Genomic DNA, 24,084 nt, shown 5'->3' with positions numbered 1-24,084 from the left:
GACTGTTCTTCTTCTAGGCGCCCAGAAGAAGAACAGTCTAACTTCAGTCTAACTTCAGAACTTCAGTCTCTGTTCGAAATATCGGCGCTTCTGTCCTGAGGCAACTCCCTTCCTGTACCGCATATGGACAGTCGAAGACGGCAGTAGACACCCTTCTGAAGGCAGGTGCATAAAAATGGTCATCTGAGCCCTCGGTGTAACGCACCTGGTATTGTTATGAAAAAAATAATAATAATAAATGCCGCAGCTGTCGGTAACCACTTAACCCAGCTGGGGTTATGACACGAGCTGGGACTAATATGCCAGCCTCCCTCATTTTCTTTTGTGTTTTACCACACCGTGTCATTATGATTTGGTTCCGCAAAATACACTCCCCCATAAACGTCATCCTTTTATTAAGGGGCTTGATTGCGCAGCTTGTTCTATTTTGAATATGAGGCTACTGACACATTGACTTGTTCACTCTGTGAAACTCGGAAGTTCCATAAATAACAACACCTATAACTTCAAAACGTAAAAAAGAAGACGACGTGTGCGCATCATCGTTGGAAAACACAACAAAAGAAAACAACAACCACAAGAAAAGACATGAAGAACGAGGACATTTCGGAGAGTTAACGGGGACATCATACCCTTCCCCCGGGGGGGGGGGGGGGTTAGGGGGTGCTGGGGAGATTCCTGGATGGAAGGATTGTCCACAATAATAGAATCTGTAGGTACCTCCATGCTGATTTTGTGTCTAGAAGGTGGAGAGGTCAGGTCCCTCCACCGGGAGGTTGTGTCCTTCGAGGTTGTTTCTGAGATTTCCCGCTAGGCGGCGACACACTGCATGGGTTGAGGTGGATATTCTCTTCTCTCTTCTAGGTAGTCTTCTTAGATAGCGGTGGACAGATCACGGTCTGAGAAAAAGTCCCAGTCAGCACAGTCTGAACTCGAACACAGTTCACCTTTCAACCTAGTCGCTCAAAGTCACTTTGCTTCACTATGCTGAAAGGAAAACTAAGAAGAATCTTTCAGCGCTGAATCATGATTCGGAAGATATATATATTCCCACCTAAAAAAAAAAAAATGCTACCGCTAAAATGGCAGTAAAAGAAAAACATCTTATCCCTGCTACGCAAGCTATATACCCAGTAGCGAGTAATGAGGGAAACTGAGCACTCTGCCAAGACCACAACGAGATGGGTGATAGACCACTCGAGGAAGCTGCTGTTATCAGTTCTCCTTGAGATTACCTCACCTTTACGGATATCACTTTTCCCTTCTTGAGTAGATCCCATAATATATGTATATCGTTCTGACTCTTGCTACCACCCGTCCTTCTGTCCTTGCATGCCTGCACGTGTGATATACAATTACACTTCAGAGACAGCGGTATATACAACAAATCGGGCACATCGCGTAAGAACGTCCACCCTGTAAGTATATCGTGTCATGTAGCGTCGTATATATGTTCGCGTGGCATTGGAAATTGGAACAATGTTGTTGTTTGCTAGGCCTCGTTCATGACCTTCCGCATCGGTCGATATGCGACACATCGCTCGTATATGCCTGCGTATCCCATTTAATATGTTCAGTTGTTCTAAATGACTTTCTCCTCAGCATTGAAGGTTGACCGGCCGGTTGAATAACTGGACGGTGTTGAATCTTTTCTGTATAGCTGTGTCGCGATGCCTGGATCTTCAAGCGTTTGCGTAGCTGGTACATCACATGTCATCATCACTTTTTCATCATTTATTGTTGTTGTTGTTGTTGTAGCTGGTAAGCCGCCAGCGCTCCAAAAGTTTCGTGTACTGGGATAGGTCGGCAAATTCACTCACGATATCATTCACAATTACCTCATGGAGAAAAGTGTAGAGTGATGCGCTGCGATGCGATGTGATGTGGTGTGAAAATTGAATCGAATGATGGGTTCTGAAGTTGATGTCCAATAGCTGGATATGATGTTGAAGTCGAATGATGAGTTGTGATGTGTGAGGCCTGCGCCGTGACGTGATGTTGAATCAGTTAATTTCTAGAAAAGTATACCGACCTGTGTTACTGTGTATCGCGATGTGATGATTTTGGTAGATCGTTACTCAAAGGTCCTATACGGTGTGTGATTTTTCGGGGTTGTATCACTTCAGAATTTTTTTTCCGCTAAATTTGTTACTTTGCTAATTTTCAAATCCGTTTTCTGTTTTTGTTGTTGTTGTTGAAACCGTGCGCTACGTATGCATGTGCTACGTATCGCTACATGCGCTATGCATATCCATGTAATGCGTCCTGGTGGAACACTCGCGATAAAGAAAAAGAAAAAGCAAACCATTACGCTGTATCTCATCGACATTACAAACATTTTTTGCAGAAAAACGCAAGTGTTTCTTCTATTGATCCGTTTTTTTTCCTTTTCGTCTAATAAATATATCCCCCCCCCCCCCCTGTTCCGAAACGGATGTACAGCAAAGGATTTGTTGCGAACGTAACATAGGAACATAGGCTGAACCACATTCGAATACCGGTGAGCTTTTTGGGTGTTCTCCTCAAACGCGCCTGTTAGACAAATATCGGCCAAGAACCCCTGTGAAGTGGGCCTGGGACGCGCGTTCACAACTTCCTTTGGAAGGCTGCTGCCATGTCGGCAGGCAAACAGCTCGGTAAATTTTACCAGCACCACGACCACTCTCATAGTTGCACAGGCGCTGCTGGTTATAATTCCTTTTTCTCGTCGAGTCGTAGAGCAAAAACTAACATAAATTTAGGCACGTAAAGACCGGGTGGAATCCGACCTTACTCGAATAGATATCAGGTCCTATATGAAAACTTTCATCGTTGACGTAGGTATTTTTATTAATTAATTTATTTATTTCTTAGTGCCCACCAACAACGGAAATAGATAGTGGTGAAGGACTTCGCCGTTCCACGCGGGAATTAATGTTATACAAAATCGCGAGGTGAGGAACCTCAGCAATTGTCATGAATCCGTGGAACGCGTGCATTGGAGTGCTTATACACTCTCTGTGAACAGTCCTTGTTCTTTGATCGGACGAAACCTCCTCCAGCCTCTTGCATGAAACGTCGTTAAGCTAATCGTCAGAACGTGGTAACACTCGCGGTAAACACGTAAGCATAGAGCTTTCAGACTCCATTTCACATACAGTATAGGAGCTGCATACACGTAACGGCGATCAACGCGTTTGGGGTACAGACGTTTTGCAATGCACGAGGTGCCTATTACAACTCTGACTACGGCAGAAAATGAGGAATGTTCGACCGGTATGTGCACGATTTTCTGTTTTTGCTCCTGCTGATTCCTAAAGTTCATGACTTTTTTGTTTTTGTTTCTGCTGATTCCTAAAGTTCATGATTATCTGTTTTTGTTTCTCCTGATTCTTAAAGTTCATGATATTTTTTTTTGTTTTGTTTCTCCTGATTCTTAAAGTTAATGATTTTTTTTTGTTTCTGCTGATTCCTAAAGTTCATGATTATCTGTTTTTGTTTCTCCTGATTCTTAAAGCTCATGATATTTTTTTTGTTTTGTTTCTCCTGATTCCTAAAGCTCATGGTTATCTGTTTTTGTTTCTCCTGATTCTTAAAGTTCATGATTTTTGTTTTGTTTCTGCTGGTTCCTAAAGTTCATGGCTTTTTTGTTTTTGTTTCTGCTGATTCCTAAAGTTCGTGATTTTCTGTTTTTGTTTCTGCTGATTCCTAAAGTTCATGATTATTTGTTTTTGTTTCTGCTGATTCCTAAAGTTCATGATTATCTGTTTTTGTTTCTCCTGATTCTTAAAGCTCATGATATTTTTTTTTGTTTTGTTTCTCCTGATTCCTAAAGCTCATGGTTATCTGTTTTTGTTTCTCCTGATTCTTAAAGTTCATGATTTTTGTTTTGTTTCTGCTGGTTCCTAAAGTTCATGGCTTTTTTGTTTTTGTTTCTGCTGATTCCTAAAGTTCGTGATTTTCTGTTTTTGTTTCTGCTGATTCCTAAAGTTCATGATTATTTGTTTTTGTTTCTGCTGATTCCTAAAGTTCATGATTATCTGTTTTTGTTTCTCCTGATTCTTAAAGCTCATGGTATTTTTTTTTGTTTTGTTTCTCCTGATTCCTAAAGTTCATGGTTATCTGTTTTTGTTTCTCCTGATTCTTAAAGTTCATGATTTTTGTTTTGTTTCTGCTGGTTCCTAAAGTTCATGATTTTTTTTAATGTGAATACGTCTTATAAATCCGGATGCAAGTTTTGAAAAGTTGAACGTCACGAAAATGGGGAAGATTTTAAAACGTTATATAAAATATAAACCGCGCACAATCAACACACCTATAGATACATGAAGCCAACTTACTCGTCGATGTGACGTAACAACTAAGAATTAGCCAATTAGGATCGCGTTTTCAACGGCCGTAGCCAATTACGAACGTGCTTTCTGCAGTCATGACCACGAAGACGAGCCACCATCGGCTTCATGGGCAGCGCAACTGTCGTCTGCAGGTAAACGTCCCCCGTACTAAATGGGAGAACGAAATAAAGCGCAACATGGTCTCATATTATTTCTCAAGACTGATTAAAGCGTGTTGCGCTTTTAGTTTACAGGTTCAATTTTGCGAAGTTAGCTGTAATCATTTGCGAGTTTTGCAGAACGGCGGATCGCGGTAATAGACCAATAGACCATTTTAGAAAAGCAAGCGCCACCTGTGGTACGCAAGGGCTCATGGGAAGTTAGAGCGCCTTCAAGCATTACGATACGGCCAGAGGCGGAGGCAGAAGAAGAACAACAACATTCCCGGTGTGCGCAGCCACAGCGTCAGCCGATATGAACCATATCCGAAGCAGACGACGGAGCAGTGTCCCTCAAAGTTCCCATGCTGCCTTGCGCCACGCGCTTGATGGCGCGCGCATCTTTTTAAAATCGTCCATTCTGACTTTATGTGTCGACATAACGAAGAAGGGAGAGCAGGCGTTGGCACAGTATACAGTCGTGTTGCGTGTACACACACGAAGGGCACGCGTTTACGCGTCTGCCAATAAGAACGGTTGTCGAAAATATTTAAGGCAACGACCGCAACATCGATGTCGATGCGTACAATAGAACGGCCACAGTCGTCAGCTGCGTGGTTTTTGGGTACAGGTTGGGACAAAAGTTTACGGAACACGCGAGCGGCGTACTTTTTCTACGGTGCGACACCCTATAGCGGCTGGCGGAAGCGGGTGAGTTCACTGTTTTGAGGGGTGGAAGGGTACGTTGTTAGCGACACACAGCGGTAGCTTCCACTTCCCAAACACAACCAGGCGATACCGGAACTACCGCTGTGTCTCTGGCATCGCACGCTTCCACCCCTCCGAGGCAGTGAACTCACCCTCTTCCGCCAGCCGCTAGGGTGTCGTACCGACGAAAAAATACGCCGCTCGCGTGTTCCGTAAACTTTTGTCCCAACCTGTACATATAGATCGGGATAGAATTCTCGGCTACGCATGTAAGAAAAGAACAGGAAGAAGAAGCTCGTGGCACGTGGATAGCGTTGATTCTTCTTCTGCCTCAGTCACTGGCCGTTGTCAACCAAGGGAGATCGACCAGGGCTAAACTATTAGTTAAACGCGTCTCCTAGGAGGATCACGAATAGACGATTTTAAAAAGATCCACCAAGCGCGCGGCGCAAAGCAGCATGGGAACTTTGGGGACACTGCTCTGTCGTCTGCTTCGGTTATGGTTTACCCCGGCTGACGCTGCTGCTGCGCACACCGGGAATGTTGTTGTTCTTCATCTACCTCCGCCCCTGACCGTCTCGTAATGCTTTCAAGCGATATAAGTTCCGATGTGCCCTTGCATGCCACAGGTGGCGCTTGCCACAAGTTGGCGATACAAGGTCTTACAGAGATGCAGAGCAATATGTGTGTGAATGTGCGAGGTAGCATGTGAAAAACGGGTGCACGTTGGGAATGTGCAAGTTCGTGCAAGATGCAGAGGAAGGGCAAGGCACCGAGGGCGCATCAAACACACTTCGGTCCGTCGGCAGTCCAAGCAATCCAAACAATCCGTCTTCCAGGGCGAAGGGTACGGTGCCAAGATAATTCCAAGAATCGCCTATATCTGGCTCGAGTGATTTCTGCAAGTGCACGCAAGACCTGAATTATCGGACCAAACAGGGATATCATTGAAAAGCTGTCCGCTGTCTCATTGAGTGAGAGCCCACGGTGACGGGGAATTATATCGTTACAAGCTCGGAGATGTGACCGTGTCCGAGGAACAAAAACGTATACGTTTTAAGGAGATTGAGGTGGTGACCGCAGGGTAGATATGACTGACAAGGAATCTGATAGTAAGAGTATACCTTCCCGAAGTTTCCGGGAGCTTTCCGGAGAGCCAGAATCGTGGCCAGAAACTCACTTTCGTAAGGAGGTGTTTACTCCGGAAGTCGTACAGGAAACAGGACATAGTCCAGGACATAGTCCAACTGAGCAATGAAGAGGCCGACACCGGCCCGCGCTTCTCTGAGACAGACGCGTCTGTTGCGATGACAAGGTGATTGGTGAAACAACGGAATCGTCTGGAGAATTCTCAGCGGAACATTTTTAACGTTGAAGTGAAGCAGCAGTATCCAAATGGACGCGAACGCCTCAGGTGTATAGGGGGGTTGGAGACATGGAGGTTAATAACTTAATATGCGTCTGGGCCGTCTTCATTGGGGAATTCTCCGACATCAGACTGGAAGATAAAATAATAATACTAATAATAATACTAATAATAATACTAATAATAATACTAATAATAATACTAATAATAATACTAATAATAATTCAATTCAATTCAATTCAATTCAATTCAATGTTTATTACACTTGTGGCGAGGTACAGGGAAATATAACAGTCCTGCCTAAGCCCGAGGGAGCTTGTGAGCAGGGACTGCAGTCAGCAGCGATACGCGTCAATACCCACAAGATAACGGGAAAAAAGTGCTAAACGGAAGTCATGGAGAAGAAAAACACAGAGGGAAAAGGCACAGTAAATTACCACTTTAACAGTAATAGTATTTTTTTAACAGACGCTTTAGCTGTGATTTTGTACAATTTTTTACAGTCTCTGGAGGTAGGTGATTAAAAATATATGGGACGTAGTAGCCTCGACAAAATGTTCCATAACGAGTGAAGCTCGACGGTACTATGTATGGACTCTTTGGATGCCTAAGTTCGCGCCGTGCAATATTGGCCTGCTTATACACATTAGACCAGAAATATTTCAACACTACCGTGTACCTGAAGATATTGTCGAAACGAGGAAGTTTAGTGGTACGAAAAAGATCTGTATCAGTGGAAATAATAATAATAATAATATTTACGTCGCGAGACAACTGAGATGAGACTGGAAGACCAAGTAACAACCTGAGAGCACAGCTAATGGTGGGCTAATTTCACACTGCCACCACCCACTCCTTCGCGTGACCACTTGGAGCGGATCCATTTTGCACCAACTTAAGAAAGCATAGCCGCACGCGTCATATAAGGCGGGAGCATGGGCAGGACGTTCCGGTTGCACACGTGCAGACGACAGCCAAGATCGAATTGCCCTCGCACGTGCAACGCGACTAACAAATTGAATAGGAATTGATCTATTTCCGCATGTTGCCTCTTTTGTTTCCAGCAGAAATCACTTTCTGCTATAGACGATGCGAGAAGAAGAAAAAAAAGGTCATTCGGTCACGGGTGAACCTTGACTTCACGCTACACTGCACCACCGAGACACAAAATAATCACCGCGTGGGGAGCGCGGATTCATGAATAAACGCCTGAAAACGGGTGACGGCCGCGCACGCGTGCGCGCGTTTGACGTCGCCCAAAGTCTCCGAGAAAATCATCCGATATACGATATGATACAAGTACTATACGTACTTCATTCTTTTATGACAGAGGTAAGCAGGGTTCTGGGTTACGAGAGAAAAGCTGGTAGTTGCTGCTGGGAGCAGACAATGAAAGAGAATGTCCTCAGTTTCCCTGTGAGGTTGACGCAAGACGCACGATCTTTAACTCACGAGGCAACATGCCGTCGTATCAGCAGTCTGACAGCTTGGTGAAAAGTGGCTCTACCAGAAAATGGCGCCAATAAATGTGCCATTTTTTCCCCCCATGTAGGTGTTTTTGGACTTGATAAGAAATTGTAATTATATCTAGCCTGGCCGATGAGAGACAGCTATATGCTGATATGCAGCGAAAATAATTGGAAAAGAATGAAGCAATATTTAAAGCATATATGTGTGTCTCGATTATGGGGTAAGTCACTGCAGCCAAATAGTACGATATTTTCATTTCATTTCGTTTATTTCATTTACTATACCTTAAAGGCCCTGTAGTGTGTTACGTAGGGGGATATACAACAATACAAAGTCATGGCATCTGCTCACAGGCAGCCTGAAATTGAGACACATCACATATTGAGACAACTACAACAGGAGCACAACACATCCGGGCGCCCGGATGTGCTGCTTTGGTGTTTTCCCTAGGTTTTCCTTAGGCGGTTTAAGACAAAAGTCGGCACAGATCCCAATGAAGTCGACCCAGGACGCAGGATCCCCTCCTGCGATAGTCGTATAGTTGCCCGCATGAGCGAATGAATGTCATGTGTCGCAACACCAATCTCACCGCAACCAGACGATACCAAGATTTATATCGTAGACAGATTGGGAGAGATATCTACAATACATCAGTATCCTCATACTCCGATATAGTGTCGCGTACACCTGAAGCGTCCAATAGAGCAGAACTCCCACATATTGTCCTCGTACCCGAAATACACCGGTATGTGCTCTCCCGCGCGCATCCAGCATATATTAGCATTGTATGTGGGAACGCCGTACACGATTCTCAGTAAACAGGACATAATCCATGTGTATATGGCTTTTGTTGTCACAATGTTGTTGCGATGGTTTTATTTTGTAACTGCGTCCGTCGGACCTTGGCCAAACAGAACAGCCCATGACCTGGAGGAGTATAGTCTTCGCAGTCTTGGGGGTACCATGCGATTTTTGGAGTCTATGTATCGATAGAGGGTGCGGATGGGTACTTATAGTGGATGGGCAAAATATGGAGATGGCCGTTCCAAGAAAATCCCAGGGATCTTATAGCGCCGCTTTGAACTATGGGAACGTGCTGATAACAAAGGAGGAGAAGGTCTCCAAACCGTTTCGATTTTCCCCCCTCTCTCGGCCGATTGTCCACGAGGAGTCAAGGTCAGCGAAAACGAAACGGGAAAGACAGTTAATTCCAGTAATCTCCCAGGATGCAACGCGTGCGCAAGGAGCACTGGGATTTTCTGAAATCGTCTCAAATATGCCAAATCGGGATACGAAGAAGAAATAAGACGAAAAGGAAATCTACAGAAAGAGTGAAATTGAGATTATAAAGTGGCGGGATAAATACCGAATGTTGGCTGTTTTTTCGTTTTGTTTTAATTCTGTGTTAACGCTGCTGTGGCTATGAGCGGTGTACAGACGTGGACAGATGGAGAGAGGACAGCAGGAAGGAGTGTGGGACAGGGGTTTAGTATGCGTCCTGGGCTGACTTCAGGGGTGAAGTGTGCCGACATGCCTGTGTAATCCTGCCGGAAAGCCCAGGGGAAACCACAGACGGCACAGTCGGTGTGTGGATTCGAACCCGCATCACCTCGCAGTCTCGACGTGGAAAGCGATCATCCTAACCACTGTGCCACGTCAGCTGGTGTTTTATTGTGTTACTGTGCTGGAGAGGTTACGGAGCCGGTGTGTTACCGCGCTGGCAGAGTGTATTATAAGCTGGAAGTGTATCGTGGTTATACCCTGACAAGTGTTTCATGTTGCAATGTTCGTCCGTGTCTAGGTATTTCACCGCGTTCTCAGACATGCATCTTTCGAATGTTCATTTAGACAATACATGTTTGTTATTTGCGACATTTTTCTTCCGGAAAATATACCTTAACACTTTTCAATGTTCCGACTAAAGGTTGGCCGATACTGCAACGAGACCGAAGTGCATAACAGAGTGTTTGCTTAAATCAGAGCATCAAACCGGACCGGAACCTAAAACCGAAAAGAACCGTTATTTTTTGCCGGAACCGGACCGAAAAGGCCGCCAGCATCTACCGTTTCCCACCGTTTATTGTAGGGCGTATACCTTGTGCAATGAACCGGTTTCTCTAAACTCTCTTTCTCTTTTTACCTTTTCGTCTTTTCAGTTTTCTTTCTCCTTTCATTCATTTCATTTCCTTTGTGGGAGTAGCAGAATGCGTCAGGTGACGAATTCAATACCTTCCGTTTTTTTTCTGTAATCAAACTCAAACTCTCTTTCCCTTCTTCTCTCTCTTTCTCTTCTCTCTCCTGTTTCAGAACCGTTTTTACCGGTTTCGGAACCGGTTTAGAGCATCTTGAACTGGTTCGGAACCGATATATGTGTCCTCCAGGAGTTGAACCGGAACCGCACCATTATCCCTGGACCCGAACCTGAACGGAACCGTAAAAAAAAAAATCGGTTTTATAATATATATAAGGACGATACGGATGATATATAGTATAAGCATCGATATTCTATCGCGGTTCTAAGGGGTTCCGTTCAACGACTATATACCTTCGACAACAAGGAAAGAAGAACACGCTATTCATCCAGAGTCGTCTTTCCCGAGTTTTCCCCCAAGATGCACAACTCGTCGTGATATACCAGTAAGCCGGCCAAACACACAGCACCACGCATCAATGTGTCAGAACACAAACTAAGTACACGATGAAATGGAAAGCTCCACCCCTGGCACGTTTGTGTTTCGGTCTAGTGGTGTGCCCTTTCCTGCGGGTTGAGAGTGACCGGGTGAGATATCGCATTCCACTGTTGCGTGACGTAAAGTCATCCTTGTTTACGTAAGAAAATATACTATCGAAGAGAAGTTGTAAAAGACGGCTATGATTGTTGTTGTTGTTCTTGTTACGCATATAGAGACGATAGGTTTCAATTCCGCAGTTCGCAAGGGGTCCGATGGCGAGCTCACAGTCAGCAACTATATACGGCTCAGTGGTCTGAGGCGGAACGTTTTCAGTTTACGGGGGGACAAGCCCCTGGTTGGCGCCCTTCTCCCCCCCCCCCCCCAAATGTCCCAATCCAGATGTACTGCGGTCTCTGTGGTTAGAAATTCTTGGCGTGACGCCCCTGAGATATTTTGAATTAGCCCACTTGAGCCCCTTTCCACCTGGTGGTAATGACGATTTTGCGCCCCCCCCCCCGGGGAATATCAGGGGGGACAATGTGCCCCTGTCCCCCCTTCCGTTTCGCCTCTCCTGGTCCTGACTTAAATCCACATTTTTTCTTCTTCTATCATATCACGTCACATCACATCACGTCACAGTCGCATAACGTGACGAAGAACACTTGAACGTACGCGCCAGAAGATAGTTTTCAAAATCAGCAAATTATTTTATTTTTAATATTAATTAATCATTTCATTACCGCAATCGTGTCATTATCCTAATTTTGCGAAAAATAATGCATTATGCGCGCCACAGGAGGTTTGCGTGTCCAAAAGAGCAGAAGTACCTCGCATATATTGCGTAGAGTAAAAGGTAAAATTGAAACAAAGAAAGAAAGCGATGTAGTTATGTAGTACTGGAACGCCAGTTATGCAAATTGATTTTTGTCTCTCGCGTTGAACGTGCAGAAATAGAGTCGGCGTGGGATTTAGCGCGAAGTCGGAGACTTATCGGAATTGACCAGGCGTTAGATTCAACCCTAATCCACGGAACACGCCTTCCATTCGTGCCACTGTGTTTCCAAAGCGCCTAACCTTGACAGCAATGCAGGGTGCATTACAGATTGTCTCAACTGACCACCATGATTTTAAATAACGGCTTGTCGCTGCAAAAGGCCGGATCATGTGAATGTCGTTATCAATCGTGTGTAGTATAGTCGCCAGTAGTTTTTCAACGCGCCTAATTAATTACTATAATAAGCTAGCAGTTAAAACATTGGTTTAAGGGCAGAGGTGCCCATTCGAAAATTGTAGGGTACATCGGGAACCACCCGACCTAGGTGCTTTCAACGAGATAGGCTTTTGTGCGCCCCCCCCCCCCGTCCCTTCTTTTTCCGGCCGAAGAAGAATACCCGCGAAATGCAGACAAATATCACGTGACAACACGCTCGCGCGCCGCGATTGCTGCGCGCGTTGTCACGTTTTCGTGTTTTTTTTTGTTTTTATTTTTTCATATTTTGCAGGCTTTCTTTTTCACAGCAGCTGGAGGATGCAAACCCAGCACATCACAGTCTTTCCTTTGACCGTGCACCCCCACCTCCATCCCATCCCATCCCATCCCCACCCCATTCATCATCATCAGTGTATTCGTTGTTGTTGTTGTTGACCATGCCAACTACTTAAAAAAAAAACATACCAGCAACCTACCACCAACTAGCACCTGCAGTATCCATACACTCAGCCACGGCCTCGTTAACGGTATCAGTCCTATTTCTTTGCAATAATTACTACAGTCAAACCCCTTTTACAACGAAACTCAGGGGACAGCAAAAAAAATTCGCAGGAAAGGTATTTTCGTTAAAAAGGATGTCCATTATTGGACCTATAGGGCTCCAGCGGGACCGCAAAAAAATTTGCTGTAGTGGTATTTTCGTTAAAAAGGTGTTCGCTATAAAGGAGTTTGACTGTATACTCATTATTGCGACGAATTACCAGAGACTATCACGAGAGCCCGATTATAAATAACGTACGTATACTCGCAATCTTGCAGCATAAATTAGCATCCTTCAAAATATGCATTAAATGATGTGACGCCTTCTGTTTCTTTTTTTTCGCGCTATCAATATTGAGCCTATTCAAGTCGAAGTGAACCTACACGTACGGACGTGATGATAACATCGGAATGTTATCATCATATATCCCGCACGTGTGGCGCACTTTATCTCAGGATGTTAACACGTGTTCTGTCCATATTGACTCTTCAATATATCTGGTTCCTGCGTGGTTCTGCGAGGTCAAAATAACTGTCCCTGTATATATTATCGCTCGTGGTCGTGAACTTCATTCTCAACGTTTATCGCCAATATTAGTGAATTTTGTATTTCGTACGATTAACTAAAACTCTCTATTGTGACGTCACTGCCGTGATCATCTATAGTTCACATTTGATTGGTGACAAGCCCGTGACGCGGATTCAGTACGAAGCCTTCAGATGATTGGGTAATTCTATAGTTTTAGGAAACATTTTGGAATTATTCGATAAGAACCGATAATGCGTGTAAAATTTCCTAGAATTTGGTGTTCAGAAGAATCCTAACTAGCCGATATATCTTTCCGACATATATTTCTTTGTTCGGTACTTTATCGGATTGTGTACGTTAATTTAGGGTTTTATACGTAACCTCGATAAGAATAGATAAAAACGGCAGAACCATTTCAGAAAATCGGAGAATTTCACATTGATATGAATGACGCACGTAAACTAGGACACACGCACGAAATTGACGAGGTTCCTCCGATGTATGAGGGTTTATGCAAAATTTGTTGAGTTCCCTATCGGATAGCCTACACTTGTAACAAAATACCTGCGCACTAATATTTTACACCTTTCGAATATAAATATATTGTCCTATGGCACACAACTTTGTGGTGTGACACCATACAGAAGGGAGTGCTTTTGTAAAACATCCTTGTAAGTGGGCATTCTACAAAAAGCACCGTTTCAAAGGACAGAAAACACCATTTAAAGGGGGGTGTATTCCATTTAAAACACTGTTTCGGATGTGCGCCATGCAAACACCTTTCTCGACGTCGTTGTCACACCCTTCAGTTGAGCCTGTGCGAAATAAAAAGGGGAGGTCATTTACAAATTTTACATGGTGAAGTGTGTGAAAAAAAAAAAAAAAAAATCACCGTGTGCTTCCACGCATGCATATCGATGTAACTTGATGCTCTCCCTTCGTTGTAAACTTTCATGACAACACATATGATACTATACTCAAGTGGGGAGCCAATGTGATATCACCCAAGTATGATAGGTGTACTTTCCGACGTAGGTGGAGCCACGATGCGCAATCTCGTCCCAGTCGTCGGCAGGCGAGGACATTGGGACACATCGAGAAGCACACTGCTCGGTGGGCGACAGCGTGCATCGCGGGCTAGGAGTATGTCGGGCATGTGGTTTGTCGTCTGCATTCCCAAGGAAGATACGGTGCCTTCTGCAAATAAAAAGGATGACGGATCGCCGCCCGCAAAAGGTAACATTTTTTCTACTCATCTCGATAATTTTGGCTTAGGAAGATCACTTGTTTTGATCCGGTGCAACGATACAGCCTGTGGCGTTGTCAACCTTTCGAATCTTGTCCGATGCTGATTTAAATAATATCGTTAATTTATTTCGGCAGTTTTCGACGACAAAAGATTCGTATTAAGTAGTTTACGTAGAAACCGAGTGTGTATTTGTACAGATATCGTATATGTAGTGTGTCACGCGAAACAGATTCTTCTTGAATTTTTCGCGAAAGCGTTTGGAGAAGGCAGTCTTAAGATATCACGACGATTCAATAATTCTGACGATTGGGAGAGATAAGGGTTCATTAATGGACGAGGGATACAAGTCGAGATTTTTTTTTTCTTTTTCGCGGCACGGCGATAACCAGTAGAAACGAAGAATTAGCTGAAGCGCACAAGAATATTCTGATTTTGGAAAAATATTTTTTTAAAACCTCTCCAGGAACAGTACTGCTAGCAATACTGCCCCGCGACCGTTAGAGATGTATTGGCATCAAAGTGAATGACCAGTCGTTAGGACCGTTGGACTTCATTCTTATGGATTTCGTATTGCTACCTTCGAATCTTGTATAAAGATAGCATTATGAGAGATATCGATGCGACAATTTCGTGTGTGAAATGTGATACTTACGGCGAGCACAAGAAACGACGTGTAGCAAATGAAGACTATAAAAATGTACATAGAAATATGCTAATACATAAAGCCATCCAACAAACTTTTGGCCAAGAGTGTTCTTTTAATATTTCATTCTTCGATGCCACGTAAACCCTTTTTCACACATAATGCGCCTTCTGCGTGTAACACTACAAAATTTTTGCTATGGAGTCGCAAATATTGTGCCCGACTTCAATAAGCATGCGTATAGCAATGCATCTCGAATTTAAGTATACTGTCTCGTCACCCTCAGGGCTATTCCTTTCTTTCCCCTTTCCAGTCGTATAGAAGTAGACTTTTAATTCCCCCCACTGAGGAGCATCTCTCTCCATCCCCATATCATCGTCATCATGTCTCTCTCTCTCTCTCCCTTTTACATTCCAACCGATGCAGTTTCCATTGTGTTCTTCCAAATTCAATGATCCACACACACATACACACACAAAAAATAAAGAACAATCGCGAGCAAAATTTCTTCGATGTGATGTGATGTGATGTGATGTGACAGCGGAAGAAAAAAAAAGGGGGGATTTGAGTCACGACAAAGTCAAATGCTCTTCCTGTAGTATCTTCCAGACTCTCTAAGCGAGTTTTCTTCGCTGCGCGTCCGCGGTGCATGTATAGAACAACCTGAAAGGCGGCTCCTTATCAAAACTCGTTCCAGTATATCACCGCCTTGTTGTCTTATCCTACCGAGTCTTCAGTCAAGACGTTTACCGCATACAGATAACGGGAGGGGGACATCTGTTTTTGTCGCGTTTTTGGAGGGCTTCTGTCAGTATTACGGTTCTCGAAAGCTTGACGTAGTAGATATTCGCCGTGCGGTGAGGAGCTTTATTAGCGGGTTTTAGCGCATCGTACGCTATCGGTTTTTGCGTACGGAAGGGATAGCGTGGTGGTGGTTCCGGCGCACTGCGCGAAACTCTTTTTATGTTTTTTGCGCAGTGCACAGAACCGTCAACGCTGTCCTTCACGCATGCAAAGTTGATAGCGTACTGTGCACTAAAACTCACTACTACTGCGTACGCAATCGCTTTGCGCGCGCAAGAAAATAGCGGGTAAACACTCCGCATGCGCCGAACGTGGCATAGCGTATACGTACAACGCATGCGCAATGTTAACGCGTTATTTCTTTGCGTACTCAAGGCGATCATGCGTACAACAATAACACCAATAAATGAAGGAGAAGTGATGATGACAGCGATTGCGTACGCTACGACTAAAACTATCCTATAAAACCGATTAAAGACCTTAGATCACCAGGTGATGGCGAAAACAAGGGACGATACAAAGAGACGAGGACGACGAGACACTATATAGTGCCTCGTCTTTGTATCGTGCCTTGTTGTCGCCACATCCTGCTGCACTAGGGTTTTTCCTCGCGAAGATCCTCGGCCAGTGGTCGAACGCGCAGCCCACCAGATGCAAGGCCTTATTCATCTTCTTGCGGAGTATATACTTGCGCTCCACCGGACTGGTGACGGATCTCTGAAAGTGCTCCCCACGTCATCATCATCATCCCCTCTACCGTTTCTAATGTGCCATGGGGCAGTGTACCAACCCACCTGAGTTTTAACTTTATTTAAAACTATCCATCGTTAACTGAGCTGGTGGGGCCGGGTTGCGTTGTTACGGAAATTAGTTTTCTCCGATTTTGTTTCTTTTTGCCTTATTTGTTTTCTTTTGTTTATATTCTCGCTGATTGTTTTAGCTGACATTTTGCGAGTACATAAAGTGACTTATCTCTATGGAACATTCTAATACTGCTAATACTGTGGTTAGCTCTGCGATATAATATCCTCTGAAAGTCTACCAGACTCTATTCCTCGCTGCTTCTCGCTTTTTCCCGATGGCCCCTCATCTCAATCAAGATATAGCCTCGAAAATAAGTACGACGGATTATTTTGAGTGATGTTATACCGTGAAATGGTCACCGGTAAGTCGATAATGAGTACTAAGCGGTGTTGGTAATTTTTTAATTTTTTATTTCGTGATACGGCAGCGAGGAGCTTTCTTTAACGCCACTTGCTTCATCATCTAGTTTGCGGTTCTGCTTGCTTACTGAGTATGATGCAAATGAAGCAAGGTGTGGCTTAGAACACAGAAACATCAGACAAACATGAAGCCTCAAAGTGGCTGAAAACACTGACAGATCATTGGCGGGAGGCATTTGTTGCAGAAGTGCAGCGCACTTCACCAACGCGACTGCCTCATTTCAATGTTTCATTTCAATTTCATTTCAATATTTCGAGTTCAACGATACGTAGCGGCCGCAGAACAGCCTGCTGTACATAAGGTTGACTTTCGTTAACGTTGGCTTTGTAAAGTTGTTGCTGTAACGCTGCTGATACGAACGGGGTTGCACATTGCTGCGCCGAATTTTATAGGGGCCACGTAGCAACAATACAGAACAGGCATCACATAATCCCTAAAGCAGCAATAGCTATTTTCCGTGTTTACTGCTGCTCTAGGTTTGATGTTCTATATACTGCCGGCTACTACCCCACAGAAGGACTTCGCGCACTACTGCCAGCAGATCGTTCAAAAGGCTGTCATCACCGAACATAAATTAGATTATGTTTTAGGTATAAATAAAAACAAAAGAGAGAGCAGGGAGATGTTAGTCCAGACGCTGTCATCAGGACTGACTACGTATAGTCTGCGGAAAATAAATGACAACAACAAGAACAACAAAATCATCAATAGCAAGACATCGAAAAAACCCAGACGTATATACAATAGCATAACTGGAGCTCAAGACCAAAAGAAAAAGGAAAGCAACATACAGACAATGGGGACCATTTTCACCGGGGACAGAAATGTGATTTTAAAAAAATAGAGGAGAAATTGAACTCCGCTACCAACGAATTCTGCTACTCTCATACTGAACAGTCCTTCCAACACACATACACACACAAAAAAAAAAGAAAAAAAAAATGAATAAAAACCGCGAGCCTGCACTTGCCTCCTCACTCATACGATTCCCCGAAATGCTGAAAAAACCCGACCACGAAACGTAAAATATGATGAACATATCAAGGAACTGGATTGCACACGTCTTGCACATACGAGCCTAATACAATATCCCCACAGCATTACTCGGTTCACTAAGGTTTACAACACCTTCACAAGATCCAAATTTCTATTGTCTAAAGGGTCGAGGGCAGATTTTAATTTAGTCCTTTCGGATACGTATCTTGTACAGTGCACGAGGATGTGCTCCGTGTTCTCTATACCGTCGCGCACACTGAACAATTTGCAAAATCAGTCCTCCAAACCGTATGCAGAAACCGCCGAGCATACGGGACGTTCGTGCGAAGTCGATGCAAGAGTGCCCGAATAGGTTGCTGTGTAATGCCGGAAGAAACGCGGAGTACAGTCGTTTTTGAAAAGATTGATTGATTGATTGATTTTTAAAAGAAAAAAATGGAGATGTTAGTCTCGAGTCACTCGGGACTGGCTGCTCCAGGGTGGTTGAAAAGAAATTCAACATTCTGTGTTGGTTGCTGTATATAGTGTGGGAGCAATGAGAGAAACGACACAAAGTTTACGGCGATGGTCGCACAACTGACATATCTGCACGTTGCACTGAGGATAACGCTGGAGTCCCGTGGGTATACAACTTCGTTAAGTGGCCTTCATCTCTCTTTATTGATTGATTGATTATTTCGTTTGGCAATCTTAAGCGTGACATCCTCATAGGGGAATGACCGGACGACGAGCCTCGATAACGCCCGCCCTGGTTGAAGTGTGACCATCCTTTTTCAAAGTTTCGTTTATTTTGTTGTCGACAGGATGTTTTTTCCAACCCTACGTTATCAGGTTTATCTCTGCTCCCATTTTTTAGTATGGCGAAATAGGGTGTTGGAAGCGGTATCTGTTTCCTACACGGAGCAGTTGAAAATGTATATATCTTTGATGTATATATCTGTGTGGGATAGAATAAACTTTCAGCTGTGCTTGGAGACTCCTGTTTAGTGGTTTTTTTGTTTTTTGTTTTTTTTGTTTTTTGAGTCTCAGGGTTTGTTATGAAGATCAGTTATCACTAGCTCGCCTGCTTTCTTGCCGCTCTTTAAGCGGTATAGATTACAAATATTCCTATGTGCTGACCGGTAAACACCCAATCTGAATGTAGAAACTATTTTAGTCGAACATTTAATTAGTTGTACAAGAAGTTTGGACTTCTCCCATGTATCTTTCACTTTGGCAGGACGGTAACTACAAAGATGTTCTGTAAAAAAACGTGTTATTTTAGCCCGCCGCTTCGAAGAGCGTGTATAGTATTCGGGCGTGGTACTTTGGAAAACGTGTTATTTTGACGTGTCTTTGACAGACACGCTTTTCTAAACCTTACTTGGAAGACATATTGTAACGTAGAGCGCAGACTTGTGCCCGTTACTCCAAAAAAGTAATTGATTACCGTTACCGTTACTCTCCTAGCAAAAGTAATTGATTACCGTTACAAATTACTCGACTCAAAATGTAATTGGGTAACGAGTATAAAAGTAACGCGTTACTCGGGCCGTTACTTTCAATTCATGCAAAAATTTCCGCCCCTGTGTGCTTCAAAAAAAAAAAAAAAAAGAGAAGAAAAACCTTAACTCCCAAATGATTTGGACAGCTGAAATAGCGCGCGTGAGAAGTAACAATAATATTTTTCCCGCTTACTACACTGGAATAGCCCAACAAAGACACAGGAAATTTGTCACAGAGCATTGTTATTTTGAGTCAGACTGTACTTTAAAAGTAACTGATCACTAGGTAACTGATTACTCAAAATTGTAGTAGACTTACTTGAAAAATTACGTGTTCAGAAATGTAATTGATTACAAGCAACGCAATTACTTGTAACGCGTTACGTACAAGTCTGCGTAGAGGTGCTATTAATTACTGCTAAAAATTAATTGAAAAATTATTTATTATTATTATTAATAATTATTCATTATTAAATTAAAAAATAATGCTAAAAATTACGTGTTCAAAAATGTAATAACGCAATTACTTGTAACGCGTTACGTACAAGTCTGCATAGAGGTGCTATTCAAAACGAAACAGAAAAAAATTGATTGAAATGTGAAGAAGAAATACGAAAAAATAACAGGTAAAGAAAGACTGAAGCTGTATCGTCGCTCAGTTGTGCGATGTCACCTATATGAGGAAGTTGTTGGACACGTACGTTTCTTTCCCATTAAAGGGTCACTGTGCCCTGTCTCGGGTTCGGTTCTTTCCAGTATATACCAGCCTCGCCCTTCTGCCTTCGACACAAATATCTGTAACAATACAAGGTTGCTATTGCGTAGCGAACGACCTACGAAGCTGGAACGCTGTACGCGACAATGAAACGATGTACGTTCGTTTCTAAAGCCCAACAAGTGCGAACGCATCTTTTCCAGTGATTAAAAAGACATCCGCCGTGACATTGACAGCCACCACTACTCTAATGCAACTCGTCGCCTCGCTGCCTGCATAAAGTACCTTGACTTATTTTCACGTATGGATCCTGCACTCCATGAGTGATACTTTTGCCTCTCGGTCGAAAAAAAAAGAAAAAAGCGGCGGAAGTGATGACGCGGGGGCATCCTCGCACAACGTCACTTCCGGGGACTTTCTGTCGCGTAAACCGCATATTTAACCAGGATTTCCGCACGCGCTGAGCGTGTCGTATTTATTCACGTGCGCGCGATATAGCTGTGTATGTGATAGTGTGGTATCTATCGGGCCACGCTATCTATCCATCTATGCCGAGAGAAAACCTTTACAATTATTTGCTTCGTTTCCTGCAATATCTATACTAGGCTTTGGGAGATGGGGTCACCCATTCCAATTCCATCCGCGAGGAATTGAGATTTGTGATAATTCTATTCCTATCAATTCCTCGGAATGAAAAGGTGTGGTCAATTCCCACTCTTGGAATGGCTTGGCAACCCGATTCCATTCCTTTAATTTCATCAATAAAAAAAAAAAAAGGGGGACTGGGTAGCACAGCAGTATAGAGAAGGGAAGAAGTATAGAGAGGGAAAAAGCGTGCTCCGGTAACCACGCTGACAGTCAACGGCTATATTACATTTCTCGTAGGATTCTGTGTAAACGGTTAGTTACAATCTTGTCTCCAAGTCAAATGAAAACATATTTCATGACGAAGTATACAAGCTTGTTTGAAAATTTCGCACTTTGCTCACAAAAGCCCGTCCGCGAATCGGCAACATGTCTCTGTGTATGATGTCACGGCCAGTTCGCCTCGGGATCTCGGTTGTCTCGCGACGTAAACACCCAATTATTAAAGTTCGCCTCGGAGGCGGGCCGTAGCAGCTGCCGTTCACGCCTGTGGTAAATATAGAATATTTTCGATATTTGTACGATTTTCAACTTCATATTTCACAGAGTGAATGCTATAGTACAGGGGAACTAATTGAAAATGATCGTGGGCTTGTCAAATATCGTTTCATGGTCCCTTTAAGCAGCACGAAAAAAATAGCGCAAAACGAGGTTATTTCGCAGTGTATCGCCTCAGCGGCGGTGAATCGACCATCCAATGTATGTATATGTGTGTGTCGCTTTTGACCATGTGCACTAGTGTACTAGTGTACTAACACACTAATTGTTGGGGATGGGGAATGTACTTTGTTTGTTTTTGGTTGTTTGTAGGTTGTTGTTTTGTTTTGGGAGTAGCAGAACTAGTCAGGAGACAAGTTCAATTTCTCCCTGGTTTTCCTTTAAATAATCAATCAATCAATCAATCAATCAATCAATCAATCAATCAATCGACCATGTGCAGGTGCGGTACGTGTGTACAAGGGGCGCACGGGCAGAAACCAAGGTTTAAGGGTAGGTTTAAAACGAAACTACCACCGGTGCGCCCATACCATTCCCATACCATTCCCATACCATTCCCATTCCATTCCCATTCCATTCCCATTCCATTCCTAGGACACTTTCCGCCCTTCCATTGAAATTCCATTCCGGGCTCTCATAAATCCGGAATGATTCCAACTCCGGAATGGCAACTCCGCAACCCTGACCTATATGTACATACCTTTTGACTGTCAAAGTTTGAACAAAGTAAGTTTTCTGCTTTAATTTGAGTGTTAGAAGCCTGAAGGGATTTCGTACGTCTCGTAGTTTACTACATAGTAGAACACAGGTGCAACAAAGTCTGGAGGGACCTCGTTATGAGTTTAATTTCCGAGCTATACGCGTATTTTTATGCGCAATACCAACCCGAAAATATTTCGTGTTCCCTCTTTCGCTGTATAGCATCTAACTGTATAAGTAACACATCGTACACGAGAACTTGTGATTAAATGTTTTATTGTAGCTTCGTCCTTCGTTAATTTCAAGCATCGTATCTTGCTAGCTCTCCTGATTGATTGATTGAAAGAAAGAAAAAAATGGGGATTGTAGCCCTCATCACGAGGGCCGGCTACCCCAGATCACCTAAGGAAAGGAAAGGAATTCCAGACACCTCCACCATCACCCACTGGACATGTCGCGAAGCGGCGACGAACGCCACAGACAGGTCATAGCCCATCTAACAGCTTGGTGTCCCTTAAAAACTGTGTAACGGCTCGCAAAGCTGGCAGTTGAGTGCTCATTGGCCATGGGCCCAGCACCTTCTGCACTCCGAAGGGTCGATTGTCAACCCGGCCTAACGCGGCTACAAGTCTGTCACGACACTCAGAGTATCTTGGGCACGTAACTATAATGTGTTCGACGTCTTCGATTGAGCCACAGACTGGACAATTAGGAGAGTCCGCCTTCCCAAGCCTGTACAGGAGTCTTGCACTGTATGGTACATTGAGCCGGAGCCTGTGAAACAATGACGCTAGCTCTCCTATTCGATGACAATACACACGTTTTGGTCTTGAGTGACGATTTGAAGGAGCAGTGAAACGCCACTCCACAAATTTCTCGTTCTTTTTTTTTTTTTTGGCCCCGGCGTGTTATGCAACAAATAAGAAGGAATGACGAGCGCAGCTCACCTGTAGAGAGAAAGAGGGAGAGAAGGAGAGAGGCCTCTGAGGTGCAAACCCTACGAAACCCCTCCACTCATTCAAAGATGGTGTATAAGTGAACGAGGGAAGTCCACGTCACGAGGTGACGTTGTCAGCCCCGATGGGAGAGCCGATCAGGTGACGTAGCCCAGCGTGGCCGAAGCGCAGTGGTAGTAGCAGTCAAATTTTCGGTGGTCACTGACAGGTTACGGCTGTTCCCCACGCCGGCCTGATGCCACGAGAGCCTACTAACGTCACACGAAGAGATCGGACCGTGCCGATGGCTGCTTTCTGCGCAATGAATACACACTACACAGCGAAAATATTGTACATGGCGCATCCTGGTGAACCGCTTGATGAATGAAAGAGGGCTTTGGAGCGTCGTTAAATGTCACTTCCTTGCTCCTTTATTCTGCCTTACTCCAGTTACTTTGTACCCAGCTAACTTGTTGTTGTTCTTGTTGTTGGTTGGTTAAATAACAAGGGGAGATTGAATTCGCGCAAACCCAGCTAACTTGTTTTTAGTGAACCATAGCCAGTGCTATTACCCTATACAGGGTGTTTGCTCTAACGTGTCCAGAAGTTGTATTTAAAGCGAGCGAGACAAGAAAAGCAAGTGGTACTTTTCCGCTACTTGAGTAAGAAACAGGCACTGCTTCACTAGTAGCACCTGTTTCTTAGTCAAGTAGCTGAAAAGTAGCGCTCGACTAATCATACTATACTATACTATACTATAGTTAGTATTCGCGACTCCAGCGAAGCCGTAGCCACCTAGTGGTGGAAGCGGCAACCCTCGAGTCCAGGTTCGGCGTGCGCCACCTATAGTTCGCTGGAGTCGCGAATACTCCTGTATACTAAGTCATATGCCATGCAGCTGCTTCACGTTCAAGAGCTCAGGGACAGCACGTTTTCTGTAGAATATATATATATATATATATATATATATTTATATTTACATTTCGATAATTTCGGGAAGCCTTACACATCGGTGTACATTCGTTGGTATCAGTGACAAACTATTTTGCTGATTTCAGTTGCGAAGAAAAACAACAACGAGCTCAACAGCAGAAACATCAACGGAGACCTGAGACGTCGGGAGGCTGAGAAGAATGCATTGAATGATGCGGTGGAATCCCCCATGAAACAGGCAAGTGAAATATAAAGCGGCCCTGAAATGACTGTTAAGCTCTAATTGACACGAA

General features: G+C 43.9%; 1 protein-coding gene across 2 annotated transcripts in view; it reads left to right on the top strand.

Annotated features, from left to right (window-relative positions):
• Window positions 1-24,084, top strand: part of LOC135398867 (uncharacterized) — a 50,948-nt gene that overhangs the window by 1,094 nt on the left and 25,770 nt on the right. Inside the window, exons 1-3 of one of the 2 annotated variants that reach the window (XM_064630398.1) lie at window positions 1,273-1,418; window positions 14,002-14,202; window positions 23,917-24,029. In XM_064630398.1, the coding sequence (XP_064486468.1) occupies window positions 14,013-14,202; window positions 23,917-24,029 (303 nt within the window). In that variant the 5' untranslated portion in view covers window positions 1,273-1,418; window positions 14,002-14,012. Of the gene's footprint in view, window positions 1-1,272; window positions 1,419-14,001; window positions 14,203-23,916; window positions 24,030-24,084 lie in introns of those variants that run through there. The other variant, XM_064630399.1, reaches the window with a different exon arrangement.

Source organism: Ornithodoros turicata, chromosome 6 (assembly GCF_037126465.1).
Source record: "Ornithodoros turicata isolate Travis chromosome 6, ASM3712646v1, whole genome shotgun sequence".
Lineage (NCBI taxonomy): Eukaryota > Metazoa > Arthropoda > Arachnida > Ixodida > Argasidae > Ornithodoros > Ornithodoros turicata.
The sequence above is the reverse complement of the archived record's forward strand: the minus strand, read 5'-3'. Positions and strand labels throughout refer to the sequence as shown.